Below are 19,895 nucleotides of genomic sequence, written 5' to 3'. Positions count from 1 at the left end.
TTTGTCCTGTATTTTATTCTCAATTTGTGTAATGCTTGGTGTAATCATTCTTTAATTGGAGTGATGAACTTTGGCTTGTGGATTACATATGTATTAGTGTGTCCTGACAAAGTGAATCAAAAGAGAGGATTACATTTTCCAATTTTTATAACAAAGCGTAACCTTGACCATCTTAATTTTTGCATATTTGAAGTGGGTTAAAAGTTTAAAGTAGTGAGCTTGCTTTACTTAGATTATTTTCCAAATTCCTCAAGTATGCTCATTCATCTCCATGGAACTTTCACTGCCAAAAACAGTTGCATGAAGTGAGAGATTGCAGAGGCTTGAATCACTCGGTCCAAGTACTCTTGATCTCCCTTCTACCCATATGACCTTAACATTCTCAATCAGAAATCCAGCATGTGATTGTAGTCTCAAGCCTGTCACTGAATGCCAGCTGAGCCCCGGAGTAAACATAAGCGGTTTAATGTTCCAGTGATCCATTTGAGATTTTTTTTTTTTGTTCTAGTCCTGGTCGGTCGTCTTGCTACTTGTCTTGGCAAAGAACCATGATGTTTTTGTGTTGGTGTTGTGTTTTGTATTACAAGGGGAATGCTAGAGGATTGATCATGTTCCTGTTCATCTTGCAGACTTGTTGAGGTATTTATACTCTGTTTGCTTTATGCTGTTTCCTGGATTGTTCATGCTGGATAAAAGATCCGCTTACAAAAATAGTGGGCTTTTTTTGGCTTCATACTTGATGTCACAGTTAAACTAACTACTAATAAGATTTTCTAGAGGGAACAAGGCTAGGTTTGTTGTTTAAAATGACTTGTTGGTAGATAGTTTTAGGCTATTGGTTCTTTTATAGCATTAACTATAAATGTGAGGCTGGTGTTTTTGTTACAATCTATTGAGTCATGAAGGTTAAAGGGTCTGTAATTCGGTAGATTGTAAAGGTTTGGTTCTGCAATTAAGACAAGGCTTGCTTAACATTATGCAAAAAATATTTTTTTGTAATTTGATTCTTTAAATAATGTAGATTTTACACATATAAGCAGGCATCTTTTAGTTTCTATTTTGCTCACATCTATTTCTCCTCTCATTATCTGGAAATAATTGTACTGGCAAACTGAACCAGTGAACCATGTGAACAATGTGACATTTTCTTTTTTGCTCACATCTATTTCTCCTCTCATTATCTGGAAATAATTGTACTAGCAAACTGAACCAGTGAACAATGTGACATTTTCCTTTTCCTTGTAATCATAGATGTATTATTTGCCCTTGGTCTTGCCAACCCAACCCCAAACCCCTTGGAAAAAAAATTAAAATAGAAAAAAGAGAGAACAACGACAGCAGTAAATACTTTACATCCATAAATTTGTACATTATTTTATCTATTGAAGGAAAGTTACATGAAACTATATCATTAAAACTCAATAGTTTCAGACTTTCAGTTGATTCTGTTTATAGCTTGTTGAACCTTGTAATATGTTACTGTCATAAGGATTTTGAGATGGATATTTAAAGGTTGGAGAAAAGTTGAATACGAGTGTATTTGGAAAATTGTAAGTGCCCCTTGCAGCTGATAAAATAGAAGATTTATGTTTTAGACAATTTGCATATATAGAAACTAAGGCTCCTAACAAACTCTTAAATATGAAAAAAAAATTCTTGTATTGGAGGTTCTATGAGGAGAGGAAGGTTGGGAAGGACATGGCTGGAGGTTGTGAAAAAATCTAAATTATCATGCTTCAGTTAAAGAAGTTACCGTTGCTACAGATTTTGCATTAGTGATCCAAGATTCAGGACGAGATTGCAATATGATATATATTAAGAGGTTTTTTGAAGTCATCTTAACCTTTCCTTTACAGCCATTCTTTGATGTACTGCTTTATTGTATCATTTCTGTAAAATATGATCAATTCTCATTTCAGAAGTTGTTGAAACTCTTTTACTCCATATGCTTGTGGTCACAATCAGATCAGATTGGCTTGGTGAAGAAACCATGAACTCTACGTTGCATTGCATCTTTTGCACTTTTATGAACTTCAAATTTTCATATGGCATTATGTATATTTCTGGCTCTCAAATGTAATTTGCTTAAACATTCACAAAATGAAATTTAGATTTAGAGTTACATCTGTGTCCTGGATGGTAACCAAATTATTTTCTGATGACGATCTTTGAAGTTAATATGCTAAGTTCATGGAATCACTTTGTGAAACTGATCTTGGTCCCTTCCCAACTCTCAAGGCCAGATAACTCCATGTAGAATGCTAATTTTTTGGTGTCCTGTTTTATTTATTTCCATGAGTGGCTGGACTCGCTTAATTACTGGCTACTTGTTACAATTATAATGAAGAATTGTGATGTATTGGTGTCTGGGCAGCATTAATTCTCGTGGGATACAGAAATCAAACTCTTCATTTACCTAAACATCATCTAGGCTTAATACCCTCCACCCTGCTCATGAACCCTGGTAAATTCACCTCCATGTATCATACAAAACTAATAAGCCCGGGAATTATTTTTATATCTTGTAGAATATGCAGCCTTTGTATTGGGGAGGGGAGGGTTCTCACCGACTTGGATCCTCTCCGACGCTGAAGATATGATACGAGCAAATTTATATGCTACAATCGGAGGGTTTCTCATGTGCAATCTTATTTTTGAATGATGCAATCTCCACTTTTAGTGGATTACTGGACCCTCCCAGTGCAGCAAGGATTATTACATATTAACATAACTGTTACTTTATGAGGAATGTCATATTGTCATGCCCTGCAATTAACCGGGAAAAAAAAAAAATTTGTCTTAGCAATTCAAATTGGAGCTAATGTGTTTTGTCACATATTAACTAATAAATATATAAAGATGATCCTCTACAACATATAATTTTGTGATTTGTGTTTTCATTTACCGTGGCCTATCATGATTTGGGTATTTATCATGTCCGGAGTGAAGCTAGGATATTCCAAACTAATTCCTTTGAAAAAAATCCATACATTCACCATCTCTGGAATATATATCAGTGAAAAATAAAAAATAAAAATAATAATAACTTCGCTTCTGAATGGATACTCCAAAAAATAATAATAATAAAATAAAATCCGGACTCGGGTTCAACCCAACCCAATTGTAGCCTTTTCTACCCGTTAACCAATTTGTTATGACAGAACGGAAGTGGACACAGGGAGTGCATCATTAGTAAAGAAAATGGCGGGAAAGTAAAGACCAAATATCCAACGGCCAAATGAAGGGAAAAAAAATCATGAAGAAAAAAAAAAAAAGCGGTTAACGATATGGTAAATGATAAGAGGGATGTGAAAAGACACGTCCAACGATTCACCTTCAAAATCTCCTTCAATTTAGGCTCTCCCTCTGTCCAACAGTTGGTTCTTTTCGATCTCATGTCTCCACATTTTTATCTTCAGATGTTTCTCTCTCATCCCTTTCCTTCCGATCCTCCTCCCAACCCTAAATCAAACTACTTTCACAATGATTTCAACAATCAACCTACCCATTTCCCTGAATCCCAGTTAGTTGAACCCCTGCATACAATTATATATATACATATATATATATAATTGGTGAAACAGTTTAAGAATTGGTGAAAATGGAGGGGTTCAAGGTGTTTGGGTTCAACCGGAAATTTAAGATAACCGAGGTGGAGCCACCCCCGGACGTGAAAGCGGCGTTCATGAAGTACACCGATAAGGGGTCTCACATGTCGGTCTATCAGCTGCACCAGTTTCTGGTCGAGTATCAGGGAGAGGAAGTGTGCACCCTCTCTGAGGCGGAACGAGTTATCCAGCAGGTTCACCATCTGCGAAAGACCTCCCCCTCAAAGAAAAAGGACACTCGAAAGGATACCTCCTCCTCAAAGTCAAAGGACACTCCAAAAGGTCTCACCCTCGACGATTTCTTCCATTTTCTTTCCTCCGACGAACTAAATGGCCCTGTTACAACTCAGGTTCTCTCCATTCGTTAACATGTAATTTTAGGTGAATGAAGGAATTCAAGGAAATGACATTATTTGATTTTATGAAATAATTGCGGGAATTTATTTACTTGATGAAAAAACAAAGGAGGATTGCTTCAAGTAGTTGTGAACCGGGATCCCTATGAGCATGGATTATGTGAATATGGTGAAACAGGATTGGTGTAGGCATTCCAAATAGTTAGTATAACGCTTAGTTCAATTGAATCACATAACTGGATGAAATTTGAGCAACTAAATCATCTTTTAGTTAACTTGTAACTTTCAAGCACTACTTTTTGCTTTTTGAAGTAACAATTCCATAGATTATTGTTTTTATAGGAAAAAATGTACCCTGAATGCTAATACCGTAGCCTCAGACATTGAACCCATAGAAGTAAAAACACACACACACACAAAAAGGGAAAAATAAAAAAAAAGAAAAAGGATGATGACTACTGATTGTAAGTAGTATATACATGGTGTAAATTTGTTACCTTGGCAAGAAGCACACTCACTTGCCCCAATGGGAACTTGAACGACAGATATTCTATTTTAGAAGAAGAGGAAGTACAATTAGGCTACAACAACCTCTGTTGATTTATGCCTTTTTCACATTATCCGAATTGTTAGTTGTTTACAATTACGGAATTTTTGCTAATAGAACAGTGTGGGTGCAAAAGACATCACTCTGTTTATTATTTTCTCAATGAATTTTTGTTGCAATAAATGTATAAAGAAGAACAATCTTAGTCTATATAATTGTTGGATGAGAGGCTAAGCATTTGATTGGGTGCTCTAGTGCATCTCTCTCTAGCATAGATTGCTGGCCTACTACGTTACTGTTTCTTTTGACTGCCAAAACAAATTGTAGTTTGTTGACGATGTAAGGTTTTAACGAAAAGAGGGAAAACATAATTACACTGCTTTCACAATATATAACAAAATGGGGATTGGAATGTTTTAAGAAGTTCTTTTTTATTTTTTTATTTTTTTTTCATTCATGAAGCTCGTTGTGGTTGTAACATTTAGATACTTGTAGGGTATTTGGAATGTTACCATTGTTTTAGAGAATGAGACTTGTTCCATGCTCTTTCACATTTCATGTTCCTGTTGTTTATTTGTAATCATGCCTATTTTGGAAAATAACTCAGTAACTAATGAAGCTATATGCTACATTTTTATGCATTTGGACCCCCTTTATATCTAAGTTCAAGTTCATGCAAGTAGTTTTCTTCTCTCTCTCTCTCTGATTCATATGGAAGTTCCATAACAATTCAGGTAGAGAAAATTCTCCTACTTTCCCTTACACACAATGACATTTCAGGTGCACCATGATATGACTGCTCCAGTGCAACATTATTTCATATATACGGGTCACAATTCCTACTTAACAGGGAACCAACTGAGCAGTGATTCCAGTGACTTACCTATCATACAGGCTTTGCATAGAGGCGTCAGGGTAATAGAACTAGATCTCTGGCCTAATTCTGCGAAAGATGATATTCATGTTCTTCATGGAAGGTATGAACTCCTACCGTTTATTTTTCCACAAGGTAGTTTTCTTCATTAGTCTCCATGTGTTTGTTGCTGTGTTATAAGAAACTAATGTTTACCTTAGTTATGAATGGGAATGACTTGAAAAATAAACATCATTTCAAGCGGTTTTTCTGTTTTTGTTGAGGAAAGAAAAGTTGGCTTCAATTGTAATATGTGCCATCTTTTATGTCACTTGTTGCTTGTTCATTCATGAGATGCATGTCATAGCAGCAATATAGATGACATTACGATTTACACTAAAGGTCATTTTTCTACTGTAACTTTATTGAAGAATTGATTAGGTAATCTTGAATTGATTTTGCTTGGTCTGTCTAGTATTTGGCTACGTATATTAGATCACTGAACCGGCCTCACATATGACAGTGCTTTCTGCCTCAGGTTCATCTAAAGAAAATATGCTCTATGCTATGAAAACTCTTGTTTTGTGGACCTTGCGAGTTCTCCCTGTTTTCTTAATATAGTTTTTTTCTTTTTTCTTTTTCTTTTTTGTGAGTTAAAATATCTATAATTTGTAGTTTTCAATATGAATCCACATAAAAATTTGATTATTCATGTAACGATCCCAAAACTGATACTTTTTAAACAAAAAAAAATTCGGCATGACCTCCCCTAAAAATAGGCCTATCACAACCTGTTTAAATTCATTTTTAACCTATCATGGCTCAAATTCCGAATTCACGGCAATAGTAGATGATAATACACAATCAAATGACCTCAATAATACTTCAAACTAGTATTACTCTCCCCATTCATCAATAAGGTTTACATGTTGTCAAATTCACATCCAAAATATCATCTAGTAACATAATTATATTACCTAACCATGGTTTTGAAAAATAAATACACATTACTACACTTTTGGGGCCTTACAAAAATGGGAGATATACAAAAGATACAAAATGAGCTCCAAGTCATCCTTAAGCTTGTGGAAGATCGGCATCCACTACTTCCTTACCGGTTCCTGGAAAATGTTAAATAAAATGGGGTAAGCATAAAGCTCAGTAGAGAGTGCCTAAGACGCACCTCTTGTAGCCCCGTGAATCCAAACAAAGCATAGGCCAATAGGAAGAGGGGTCATGCAAAATGAGAGAACACATATTAAATTCCAATTCCAAACAATCATATGTAAAATGCCATGAATGCTATGATATGCTTGTCACTCCCCATTTCTCAGAAAACAACCATACTTTTCAAACTGTTAATATAACCCACCCTTTGGTGACCCCGCAGCGACACGAGAGGAGGATTGGCTAGTGTCCCTGACCCTTGGTAACCCCGCGGCGTCATTATGGGGCCCAGCTAGCTCAACCACGCTAGGGCGACTCCCTAGTCCCCTCTAGGCTATATTAACCTCCGGTCCTTTGGTACCCCCGCGGCGACCGGGTTTCTCAAAAAAAAACTTTTTCAATAAAGCTTTCCCGAAAATCCCCATTCTTTCATTTTTCAAAAGTCATTTCCATACGTGCAATCCCCAATGATGAATTCATGAATGCCACATACTTTCAATGTTGTAATATAAGGGATTTTTAACATTTGTCATGCCGTGACAATATCATAAAATGGGGAATTTAATACCACAATTTACCACACATGCTCACAACAATCAACTAAATATTTAGCATTATAATAAGCATGATAAATCAACCATTTATCACAATTTCCATACAATCTAACAAATACACATAGATACATGTTTCACATACACAATTAAATCATTTAAGGAGTAATACATCTAAACTAAGCATGCTTATCACATAAGTCAACAAACACACATATATAAAATCTTTATATGCACCATTAAATCATTTTTAAAGCAATCAACCTTAAATCAAGCATGTTTGGCCAAAATTCTAGAAGAATAACTCATTAAGGTACAAGAAAAGTATGAATTAGACACCTTTACCTCTAATTGAGCAAAAACCCTAATTTTCTTCACAAACCTTAGAAATGGGTCCTAAGATTCGAACTCCAAGGAGTGCACTAAATCTTAAATCGCTTGTATGGATGTGTAGAGCTTGACACGAGCTTCGTTTTGCCTCAAACGGCACTCAATTTCGATAAGAAATGAGATCAAGATCTTGCTTCAAAGTTTTGGAAATCAAAACGAAAAGAAAAACAGAGAGGAAGAGGGGAAGAGAGAGGCGCACGGGAGAGAAGGAGAGAAATGAGACCATTTGTGGTCTCTTGGCCCTTAGTTGGTTTAATGGTAGGTCCCACCACCTTTTATTTTCTTTTTCCTTTAACTTTTTGCTTAAATTTGAGCCATAACACAACATAATACACATATACATACACACAATTATATATACACCTATGCACATAAATACACAGACATTACATTATCCCCAACTTAAAAGGATTTCGTCCCCGAAATCAAGACATACCTGAGGAAGAAAACAACGCTGGGTACTTGGAGCGAACCTCCTGTTCAAGCTCCCAAGTAGCCTCCTCGACTCCGTGGTGTCTCCAAAGGACTTTCACCATTGGTATTGTCTTGTTCCTCAACACCTTCTGCTGAGTGTCAAGGATCTGAACAGGTCCTTCCTCGTAGGAAACATCCTCATCAATATCCACATCAACCCAACTCAAAATGTGAGATAGATCCGGTTCGTACTTCTGTAACATCGATACATGGAAAATATTGTGGACCCTATCCAACTGTGGTGGCAAAGCAAGCCTGTAAGCAACCTCTCCTACCCGATCCAAAATCTCGAATGGTCCAATAACTCGTGGCGATAACTTGCCACTCTTCCCAAATCTCATCAATCCCTTCCGTGGAGAAACCCGTAGAAAAACGTGGTCTCCCACCTTAAAGGATAACGGTCGTCTCCGCTTATCCGCAAAGCTCTTCTGTTGGCTCTGAGCTGTAAGTAACCTCTGTCTTATCAACTTAATCTTCTCAGTGGTCTCGAGTACAATGTCGGGTCCTAAGGCGGCTGTCTCACCTACCTCAGTCCAACAAACAGGAGACCTACAAGGTCTACCATACAACGCCTCAAATGGAGCCATCTGGATGCTCGCCTGATAACTGTTGTTGTAGGCAAACTCAATAAGTGGAAGGTGATCCTCCCAACTACCTCTCAAATCAAGTACACATGCCCGAAGCATATCCTCCAAAATCTGGATAGCACGCTCTGACTGACCGTCTGTCTGTGGATGGAATGCCGTACTAAGATGCAACGCTGAACCAAACGCTGCTTGAAGTCCTTCCCAGAATTTCGAAGTGAACTTAGCATCCCTATCTGACACAATGGTTACAGGAACTCCATGCAACCTTACAATCTCCTTCACATAAAGAACTCCAAGCTTCTCTGCATCATCTGTTGCCTTAATAGGCAAAAAGTGAGCCGTCTTGGTCTATCTGTTAATGATGACCCATACGGCCTCATTACCCCTCCTTGACCTTGGAAAACCTGTCACAAAATCCATAGCAATATGCTCCAATTTCCATTGCGCTACAGGTAATGGTTGCAACAAACCTGCTGGCCTCTGATGCTTGGCCTTCACCTGCTGACAGGTAAGGCATCTAGCCACAAACTGTGCAACATCATTCTTCATCCCGCTCCACCAATACTGACGTCTCAAATTGTGATACATTTTAGTACCACCTGGATGAACTGCAAAGCGGGAAGTGTGAAACTCCCGTAGGACGTCCTCACGACAACATATGGGAACCACCAACAAACCCCTGAACCGTAGACCCCCATCTGCATACAAGGCCTAATCTTTCATTGTCTCACCACTAGAGATCAAAGCGTGGATGACATCTAAGTCCGGGTCCTGTCTCTGTGACTCAATCACTCGTACAACAAGAGTAGGCTGAGCCACAAGACTAAATAAGAATGCCGACTCACTGCAAGCATCATCATCACAACACTGTAATCCCATCTCTGCCAGATCTTTAAGCATCTTCCACTTCCGAATAGCTAAACTGGCCAAAGTTCCACGAGATTTTCGGCTTAAGGCATCCGCTACCACATTCGTCTTGCCCGGATGATACTGTAAGTCAAAATTGTAGTCCTCCAAGAATTCGACCCATCGCCTCTGTCTGTTGTTCAAGTCCTTTTGGGAGAAAAGGTACTTGAGACTTTTGTGATCTGAAAATACTTCGAATCTCTCACCATACAAATAGTGTCTCCAACACTTCAAGGCAAACACAACTGTCGCTAACTCCAGATCATGAGTAGGGTAGTTAAGCTCGCGAGTCTTCAACTGTCGAGACCCATAAGCCACTACTCTACCATCCTGCATCAACACACACCCCAAACCATCACGTGAAGCATCACAATAGATCACATAACCCAAGCCACGCTCAGGTATCACCAACACTGGAGCTGTAGTCAATCTCATCTTCAACTCCTAAAAAGATGAATCACAGGCCTCATTCCAGACAAACTTGACCCCTTTCCGGGTCAAACGGGTCATAGGAGCTGCCAAACGGGAGAAATCCTTCACAAATCTCCGATAGTAACCCGCTAAACCAAGGAAACTGCGGATCTCAAACACATTCTTGGGTTGCTCCCAAGTCAAAACTGCTTCAACCTTTGATGGATCAACTGATACTCCACCTTCTGAAACAACATGCCCCAAAAACTTCACCTCCTGTAGCCAAAACTCACATTTTTCGTATTTGGCATACAATCGGTGCTCCCGCAAAATCTGTAAAACAATACTCAAATGGACCTCGTGATCTTCCCGAGTCCGTGAGTACACAAGAATGTCATCCACGAAAACAACCACAAACTAGTCCAAGTAATCGTGAAAGACGCGGTTCATCAAGTCCATGAATGCCGCTGGCGCATTAGTCAAGCCAAAAGGCATAACAAGGAACTCATAGTGTCCATACTGTGTACGGAATGCTGTCTTCGGGATATCTTCATCCCTAACCCGCAATTGATAATAGCCAGACCTCAAGTCAATCTTCGAGAAACAACTGGCTCCCCTCAACTGATCAAATAAATCATCTATCCTTGGCAAAGGATACTTGTTCTTGATGGTGGCATGATTCAACTTCCGATAATCAATGCACAACCTCAACGAACCATCTTTCTTCTTAGCAAACAAGACCGATGCGCCCCACGGTGACACACTCGGTCGGATGAAACCTTTCATCCTCAAATCATCAAGCTGCCTCTTCAATTCTTCCAATTCAACTGGTGCCATACGATACGGTGCCATAGAAATCGGCGCAGTACCATGCATCAAATCAATAGTGAACTCCACTTCTCGGTGTGGAGGCAACTCTGTCAAATCTTCTGGAAAAACATCCAAGAAGTCACAAACAATCGCCGGATAAACTTCTCCCACGACATCATCTTCTTCGGCTAGAAGACTAGCTAAGAAATAATCACCATGACTTCGTCCACGAACTCCATAAAACGATGAAATGTGGGAATCACTTCGATCTCCCACGAAAAAGAAACAGTCTCCCTCGGGAGTGCAAACTGTAACCCTTCCTCTGTAACAGTCGATTGTGGTATGAAATGAAGCCAACCAATCCATCCCGAGAATGACATCAAAGCTAGTCATCTCTAGGAGGATAAGGTCAAACACAAAGGTCCGCCCGGCTATCACAATGGAGCAATCCCGCACAACTCGGCTCAATGACACTGAAATCCCAACTGGCGTATCAACACATAACGCCTGATCCATGAAACTAACCTCTAACCTCGATGCAAGTGCAAATCATGATGAAATGAAAGAATGAGATACACCAGAGTCAAACAAAACATGGGCCCAACAACCAAACACTGGAAATATACCTCGAAGAACTGACGGTCCAGAAGATGCATCGGTCTGTGCCAGTGCAAAAACACGTCCCTGTGGTACCTGTGCCTGAGGACTGCCAACCTGAACACCTGACTGCTGCATTGACATAGTAGGAGTATCCCTCCTAACTGATCGTGAACCCTGTGAAGACATAGTAGGCTGTGGTAGTGGTGGTCTAAAACCTGACTGAACTGTAGCCGATTGTGACGGCCTCTGCTGTGACCCTCTGCCACTAATGGTGCCTGCTCTCTGACTCGGACAATCACGAATCAAGTGACCCTGCTGGCCACACCCATAACAAGCCTTCGGAGCTGATGAAACTGAAGTCAATCTCATAGGACAACTGGACTTGTAATGCCCAGGCTGCTGACATTGAAAGCAAACAACTGCACTCCTATCAGACCCAGCTGGCAACGGAGTGGTAGGAGCAGATCGTGCAGACTGCTGTCCCTGAAACTGAGATGGACCGCCCCTGTTCCTTTTCCAAGAAGATCCTTCTGAAGATGGCCCTGCACCCCTCTTTTGCTTCAACTGCTCTCTTCTTGCATCCTTCTCTTTATTATCAGCTTCCAGCATCAAAGCCCTTTCCACTGCTTCAGAGTAAACCTTAATGAACTGTGCTGTGATCAACGGCCTCATCCGATCATTAAGACCCGAGACAAACTTCCGAGTCTTGTTAGCTTCATCTCTCACCACTTCTGGAGCAAAACGGGAAAGTGAGGTGAACTTGTTCTCATACTCCGCCACTGACATGTTCCCTTGAATAAGATTATGAAACTGGTCTTGTAACTACCATCTTTTGGAAAGTGGAAAATACTTCTCATAAAACAGCTCCTTGAACCTGCCCCAACTCATCTTTTCAATCTTGTATTGGTTGGTGACTGACTTCCACCAAACCTTAGCATCCTTAGCAAACTTATACGTAGCTAGGATGATCTTTAGATGATCCTCTGTCACATCCATTGAAGTTAGTTGGGTTTCAACTTTATCCAAGTAGTCATCTGCTACCATTAGATCCGCACTGCCCTCAAACATAACCGGCATCAGCTGAGAAAACCCCTTAATGATCTTGAGACGCTTCTGAGCTGGAGTCTCCTCAACTTGAATTGTAGGTTATGGTACCAACTGCGGCTGAGCAACAATAGTTGCTCTCACGACATTTTGCAACAAACGATTAAACTCCAGTGCCACAGAACCTTCACCCACTTCTACGGGTACGGGTGTTTCAACATTCTCTCTTCTTGGGGGAACAGCTCTTGGGGGAATTAAGTCCCTAAGAAGCATGTTCTCATCAACTGGCTTCGCCGGATTGGAGCTAGAGCTCTCACCAACATCGCCCCTTATTGGCCTAGGGCCAACTTCTCTAGGTTCCTCACGCCGTGACATCGTGCTATAAAATGAGAAAACGATTCAGAAACATGACACTAAGGTCCACTGTGGACGACTCAACAAGAATTAATACCGTACAACACTTAGCATGCAAGACTATGTAAGAAACATTTTAACATAAACAAGTAAGCAAGTAAGCACATAGGCAGTTAAGCATGCTCATTTAAAAAAGATACCACGTAGCAAGTAGTCAAGTAAACAATACAAACAACATCCCATGCGACTCTATGTAGGCCTCTACCCGTCGTCCTAAAGGTTTTCGAACCTTTGCTCTGATACCAAATTTGTAACGATCCCAAAACTGATACTTTTTAAACAAAAAAAAATTCGGCATGACCTCCCTTAAAAATAGGCCTATCACAACCTGTTTAAATTCATTTTTACCCTATCATGGTTCAAATTCCGAATTCACGGCAATAGTAGATGATAATACACAATCAAATGACCTCAATAATACTTCAAACTAGTATTACTCTCCCCATTCATCAATAAGGTTTACATGTTATCAAATTCACATCCAAAATATCATCTAGTAACATAATTATATTACCTAACCATGGTTTTGAAAAATAAATACACATTACTACACTTTTGGGGCCTTACAAAAATGGGAGATATACAAAAGATACAAAATGAGCTCCAAGTCATCCTTAAGCTTGTGGAAGATCGGCATCCACTACCTCCTTACCGGTTCCTGGAAAATGTTAAATAAAATGGGGTGAGCATAAAGCTCAGTAGAGAGTGCCTAAGACGCACCTCTTGTAGCCCCATGAATCCAAACAAAGCATAGGCCAATAGGAAGAGGGGTCATGCAAAATGAGGGAAACACATATTAAATTCCAATTCCAAACAATCATATGTAAAATGCCATGAATGCTATGATATGCGTGTCATTCCCCATTTCTCAGAAAACAACCATACTTTTCAAACTGTTAATATAACCCGCCCTTTGGTGACCCCGCAGCGACACGAGAGGAGGATTGGCTAGTGTCCCTGACCCTTGGTAACCTCACGGCGTCATTATGGGGCCCAGCTAGCTCAACCACGCTAGGGCGACTCCCCAGTCCCCTCTAGACTATATTAACCTCTGGCCCTTTGGTACCCCCGCGGCGACCGGGTTTCTCAAAAAAAAACTTTTTCAACAAAGCTTTCCCGAAAATCCCCATTCTTTCATTTTTCAAAAGTCATTTCCATACGTGCAATCCCCAATGATGAATTCATGAATGCCACATACTTTCAATGTTGTAATATAAGGGATTTTTAACATTTGTCATGCCGTGACAATATCATAAAATGGGGAATTTAATACCACAATTTACCACATGCTCACAACAATCAACTAAATATTTAGCATTATAATAAGCATGATAAATCAACCATTTATCACAATTTCCATACAATCCAACAAATACACATAGATACATGTTTCACATACACAATTAAATCATTTAAGGAGTAATCCATCTAAACTAAGCATGCTTATCACATAAGTCAACAAACACACATATATAAAATCTTTATATGCACCATTAAATCATTTTTAAAGCAATCAACCTTAAATCAAGCATGTTTGGCCAAAATTCTAGAGGAATAACTCACTAAGGTACAAGAAAAGTGTGAATTAGACACCTTTACCTCTAATTGAGCAAAAACCCCAATTTTCTTCACAAACCCTAGAAATGGGTCCTAAGATTCGAACTCCAAGGAGTGCACTAAATCTTAAATCGCTTGTATGGATGTGTAGAGCTTGACACGAGCTTCGTTTTGCCTCAAACGGCACTCAATTTCGATAAGAAATGAGATCAAGATCTTGCTTCAAAGTTTTGGAAATCAAAATGAAAAGAAAAACAGAGAGGAAGAGGGGAAGAGAGAGGCGCACGGGAGAGAAGGAGAGAAATGAGACCATTTGTGGTCTCTTGGCCCTTAGTTGGTTTAATGGTAGGTCCCACCACCTTTTATTTTCTTTTTCCTTTAACTTTTTGCTTAAATTTGAGCCATAACACAACATAATACACATATACATACACACAATTATATATACACCTATGCACATAAATACACAGACATTACAATTCATTCTTGTTCACATTTTATACAAACTGCAGGACCCTGACAACTCCTGTTTCTCTCATCAAATGCTTGAAGTCCATTAAAGAGCATGCTTTTGATCAATCTCCATACCCTGTCATTATAACTTTAGAAGACCACCTTACACCAGACCTTCAGGCAAAAGTTGCAGAGGTTAGTTGTCATTGTCTATCCCAATTTAGAATTTAAAAGAAAATGTTTTGATTTCAATTTCTTCCTAATAAGCAACACAAAATCTCCTCTAGATGGCCATTCAAACCTTCGGGAAAATGTTGTATTACCCTGAGTTAGGCTGCTCAGAAGAATTCCCTTCACCAGAAGCCTTAAAGCATCGGATTATTCTTTCAACCAAACCACCAAAAGAGTACCTGGAATCTAAGAATCCTAAGGACCTGGGAAATACCTCAACATTGCATCGGAGGGATTCATCTGAAGAAGAAGCAAGGAGGGAATCACTAGACCTTAAAGCTGAATTGGAAGACAGCAATCAGTTTGATGATGAAAGTGACATCTATGATCGAAAATCATTCCAGGCAGGAGCTCCTCAATACAAGCACCTGATTGCAATCCATGCTGGTAAACCAAAGGACGGGTTGAAGGGGGCACTAAAAATTGAAATCGGTAAGATTAGACGTCTTAGTCTGAGTGAGCAAGCACTTGAAAAGGCTGCAGCTTCTTTTGGAACTGACCTTTTGAGGTATCAATTCTAGTTCTATGCACTGCAACCTGCAACTTTCAAGTGTTTACGATTTTTGTTGAAGGACTGATTCTGATTTTAACTTTCCATTTCCTTTTTCTAGGTTCACGCAGAAGAATATTCTGAGGATATACCCAAAGGGAACTCGAGTCACCTCCTCAAACTATAATCCACTTACTGCGTGGATACATGGAGCTCAGATGGTAGCATTTAATATGCAGGTTAGTTTTGAAGATCTGGTGTCTTTATAGAATCTTATCTTTATTACCTTAAGGCGAATTTTATTAATACTAATATTTTGTTTCTTCCTCGATTTTTCTTTGTGCGGTTTGATTAGTTAAAACTAGGCCAAACATTTTACGGGCTCTGTCTTCTATTTTGGAATAAATAATTTATGTACTCTGTAGTGAACCTGAGTTGCATGTCATGGTTGTGTATGTTTACTTGTAGTCATGTACAGATCTCTGTTTTTATACGTGATTGCATATAGTTAGATTACTGGCAATAACACCTACAATCTTGATTCTAAAATGTTTTGATAATGTTTCGAAAAACTTCTACTCAGTAAATGCATCAGAGATTAGCTATTGAAAGGTATTACATCTTTTCTTTTGGTATAAGCAGGTTTCATACTTGACACCAAGTAGTCGAGAAAAGCCTTGTTGAGTTGAGTATAAACAAGTATGACTGTTTCATTTATTACTGTTCCTTCACTCCACAATTAGTTCCTTAAAGCTGCCAGAAATGTCATTTTCCTTCATCAAGAATAACCTGAAGAAGGAATATGTGGAAAGATATGTGTTTCATGCCTTACTTTGACCTATTTCAGCACACTATTGTTGGAGGTAAGAAGCAGTTGCTCTTTAGACAGATAAGAAGGGATGTCCAGATTCAAAATCAAAATCATAACTTAGTGACTTTATTTGAAATTTGTTAAGTGTGCAGAGGGAGGGATGCACTCAGTGCTTGTATTTAAACTGCAACATGTGCTTTTAATGCTGGCCACCCTTTCCGATTGCATTCATATTTGGTGAATTGTTTCCGGTACTTACCTAATAGCATGCCTGAGAGAGTACAAACCCCCAACCCCAGCTCCTATCCTGAAAGAAAACTATAGCACCACCGAAAGATAATAATTTTTATCTAATATTCTTTGTTCCCATGGAACAATTGTTTATTCTGAAAAAAATTATTAGTTTCATGGAAGGATTGTTTCTTTTGACAAAATTAAAATAGCTGCTGATAAGTGATAATGTTACATTTTTACACGTAGATATCAGGTTTAGAAAGGGTTACTTCAACTCTGAAGGCGTACCCTTTTGTTAAACCAGAAGGATATTTATTTTATTTTATTTATTTGAGTGACAGGGACGTGGCAAATCACTCTGGTTGATGCATGGGATGTTTAGAGCCAACGGAGGTTGTGGTTACGTGAAGAAACCCGATTTTCTCATGAACACAGGTCCAAATGATGACATATTATTTGATCCTAAAGCAGCTTTGCCAGTGAAGGAAACTTTAAAGGTGAGTGAGTAGACATAGTTTCACTTTGAATTTCATTTGCCTGAGACATTATATATAGAACATTCAATTCTACTTAACAGGTGAGAGTATTCATGGGGGACGGATGGCGTTTGGATTTTAGCCAGACACATTTCGACACATTCTCACCACCAGACTTCTACACAAAGGTTAGTTCGAATAAATTGGCATGCTGGTCTTTATTTATGTATTATATGTGGCTAAAAGTTAATGTTCTGTTCAAGAGATGTAATCTTTTGCTATGAAATTCGGAATTGCTCCCTTACTCGACGACGTCTTGCTATATTTGTGTGTCGACAAATGTTAACAGCATTTGATTTAAAGTATGTGCAGGATGATTAATGGAGGAGGTTATTGATTGATAAATAAAGCATTTGTGGGGTTCATGAATTCTGCACATGCTATAAAATTCTGTTTGTTTCTTCAATAACAATCACGAGGAAAAACGAATATTTCAAACAGTTCAAAAATTTCTGTGGAATGCTTGTGGTAGTTGTACCGATAGGATTCACAATCAAATGCTTTGATCATATATTAAAATATGTTTCTACTTGTAAACAATTCGAGAAAGCCAAAGTATATTTTATTCTGAGCTATGGGTGGAATATGTACGTTAGGTTCATTTAAGAGGAGTGCCAGCAGATTCTGCCAAGAAGAAGACTAGGGTAATTTCAGACGACTGGTCACCTGTTTGGGATGAAGAGTTTACATTTCCTTTGAGAGTTCCAGAGCTGGCTTTGCTTCAGATTGTAGTTCAAGAGTATGACAGTACGGATAAGGATGACTTTGGTGGGCAGACATGTTTGCCTGTCGCGGAGCTGAGACCTGGCATCCGAGCGGTTGCTCTTCATGACGAAAAGGGAATGAAATATAAATCCGTTAAGCTTCTCATGCAGTTTCAATTTGTATGAACAGAACATTTTTTGGTTATTTTTTATGTAGTTGTTGCTCTTGTGTGCTCTGTTTTGTTAGTCTTTACTCTTCAGTAGGATCTGCACATTCCATAGAATACAGATATTTTCGATTATATTAACCTTTTTTTTTGTGAATACAACTATAGTGCATTATGTTTGGTAGATTTAAAATAATAAGTATGAAGTGTTGGAGAGAGGATTTTAGAATATTTGAGAATTTGTAGAAATTGATAGAAGATTTCATAAGGGTAGAGAATTTAAAAATAGGTAGATATTTTAAGTGTATGATTTTAGAAACTAAATCCCAACCCTTGATCGTAATTCACTATAGCTGTCTATTAGGTGGAACCGTGGAGGATGTTATATATGTATAGTTCTCATTTGTAAAGACTAGTCACAACATGCAAGGTAAGCATGAGATGTTTAAGTGCAAAGAGTATTGTATATTTGAAATAAATTGAGTGTTCACTATCGTATGCTAATAATTAGCGTAATTGTGTGATGTCCAAAATGTCTCTCTAGTGCAAGAGGTCACAGTATCAGGCGCAGTTGTGTTTGGTGCGTAGAAATGTAATGAAATGGAATAATAATTATTTATTTGTTTAGTACACAACGTGGAAATGAGTAACTATTTATTTGTTTGATATGCAATTTAAATTGGGAATGAAAATTTATTCCTGGAAATGAAAATTTATTCCTGGAAATGAAAATCTACTAAACATATCCATTCTTGAGTAAATTTTTTTTAAAAAATCCAAGTTCTCAACAAATTCTTCCCAAATCCAAAAACCTACGGTGCCACTACCTTTCACCACCACCGTCGCCGTCCACCACAATAATCGCTACATTTCACCACCGCCACCTCCATTGCCACCACGTCCACTACCTTCCACCGTCACCACCGCCACCACCACCACCACCACCACCACTTTCCACCACTACAACCTTTTACCATCGCAACCTCTATTGCCTTCCACCATCGTTGCCATCGCCATCCCCGCAACCGCATTCCACCATTGTCACATTTCACCACCCCCACCTACACCACTATCACCTTCCACCACCACCACCACAGTGCCGCCACTGCCTTCCACCACCACCTCCACTGCCTTCCACCACCACCACCACCACCACCTCCACTGCCTTCCACCACCTACACCAGTGCCGCATTCCACCACCATTGCCTACCCCATTGACGCCTTCCACCACTGCCACCACTTTCCACCAACACCACTACCGTCCCCCAACACCACCGCCGCCGCCTTCCACCATTGCCGCCGCCGCCGCCTTCTAACACCACAATATACACTACTACCGCTTTTCACCTCCACCACCATCCACCACCACCATTTATTTTTTAAAAATTAGGGTTAATTTCATTGACTCCCCTTCAAATTTGGCCAAATATCACATTGAAACACCTTTCGAAAATTACTATCACTTAGACCCCAAATGACTTTTTTGTCAATGACACCGTTAAAAATGTGCAAAAAGACAATTTTACCCTATTTTTTTAATGCATTTTATTGTAAAATATTTTTAAAAATTAAAAGGACTAAAATGCCCTTACCCACTAGGGATGGCAACGAGGCGGGATGGAGTTGGCTAAACCCTATTCGTTATACCAACTCCGCTCCAACTCTGGAACGAGTCCCGCTCTACTCCGGTAGACAAAATACTGACTTCACCCGCATACTCCATTTAATTGCGGTAAAGTTGAAACTGTTGAATTAATTCCTGGACTTAGGGATAAAATACTAAAATCTTGAATCCTTGATTGATTCTTGAAGATTGAATCACGTGCACAATTCTAGAATTTTAGTAAGTAGTAATTCTAGTGAATATTTAGTCAAAATATATTAATGGACACTTAACTTATATAGATATATATATATATATATAATCGTCTCCCACCCCAAACTCGCTTCGGTTTTTCAATTTTTTTACCATATCCGACCCAAACCCATTTATG

The 19,895-nt window shown here is 39.0% G+C and overlaps 1 protein-coding gene and 1 long non-coding RNA gene across 2 annotated transcripts; one reads left to right on the top strand and one right to left on the bottom strand.

The window, feature by feature from the left end:
- Positions 1–104: 104 nt before the first annotated feature.
- On the top strand, positions 105–17,970 carry LOC132270789 (phosphoinositide phospholipase C 6-like). The gene is made up of 8 exons (XM_059771996.1): positions 105–3,958; positions 5,292–5,488; positions 14,788–14,923; positions 15,016–15,467; positions 15,571–15,688; positions 16,836–16,991; positions 17,072–17,158; positions 17,627–17,970. The coding sequence occupies exons 1-8, from the start codon at positions 3,602–3,604 to the stop codon at positions 17,918–17,920; spliced, it is 1,797 nt and encodes a 598-aa protein (XP_059627979.1). The 5' UTR covers positions 105–3,601; the 3' UTR covers positions 17,921–17,970.
- Positions 13,125–14,736, bottom strand: LOC132270791 (uncharacterized). Its single transcript, XR_009469572.1, has 2 exons — positions 14,318–14,736; positions 13,125–13,376 (listed from the first exon to the last, which is right to left on the bottom strand). It is a non-coding gene; the product is annotated as an uncharacterized LOC132270791 (long non-coding RNA).
- Positions 17,971–19,895: the final 1,925 nt, after the last annotated feature.

This window comes from Cornus florida, unplaced genomic scaffold, assembly GCF_030987335.1.
Source record: "Cornus florida cultivar Cherokee Brave unplaced genomic scaffold, ASM3098733v1 CherokeeBrave_3.0.0_Hap2_Chr08, whole genome shotgun sequence".
NCBI classification, from domain to species: domain Eukaryota; kingdom Viridiplantae; phylum Streptophyta; class Magnoliopsida; order Cornales; family Cornaceae; genus Cornus; species Cornus florida.
The sequence above is the reverse complement of the archived record's forward strand: the minus strand, read 5'-3'. Positions and strand labels throughout refer to the sequence as shown.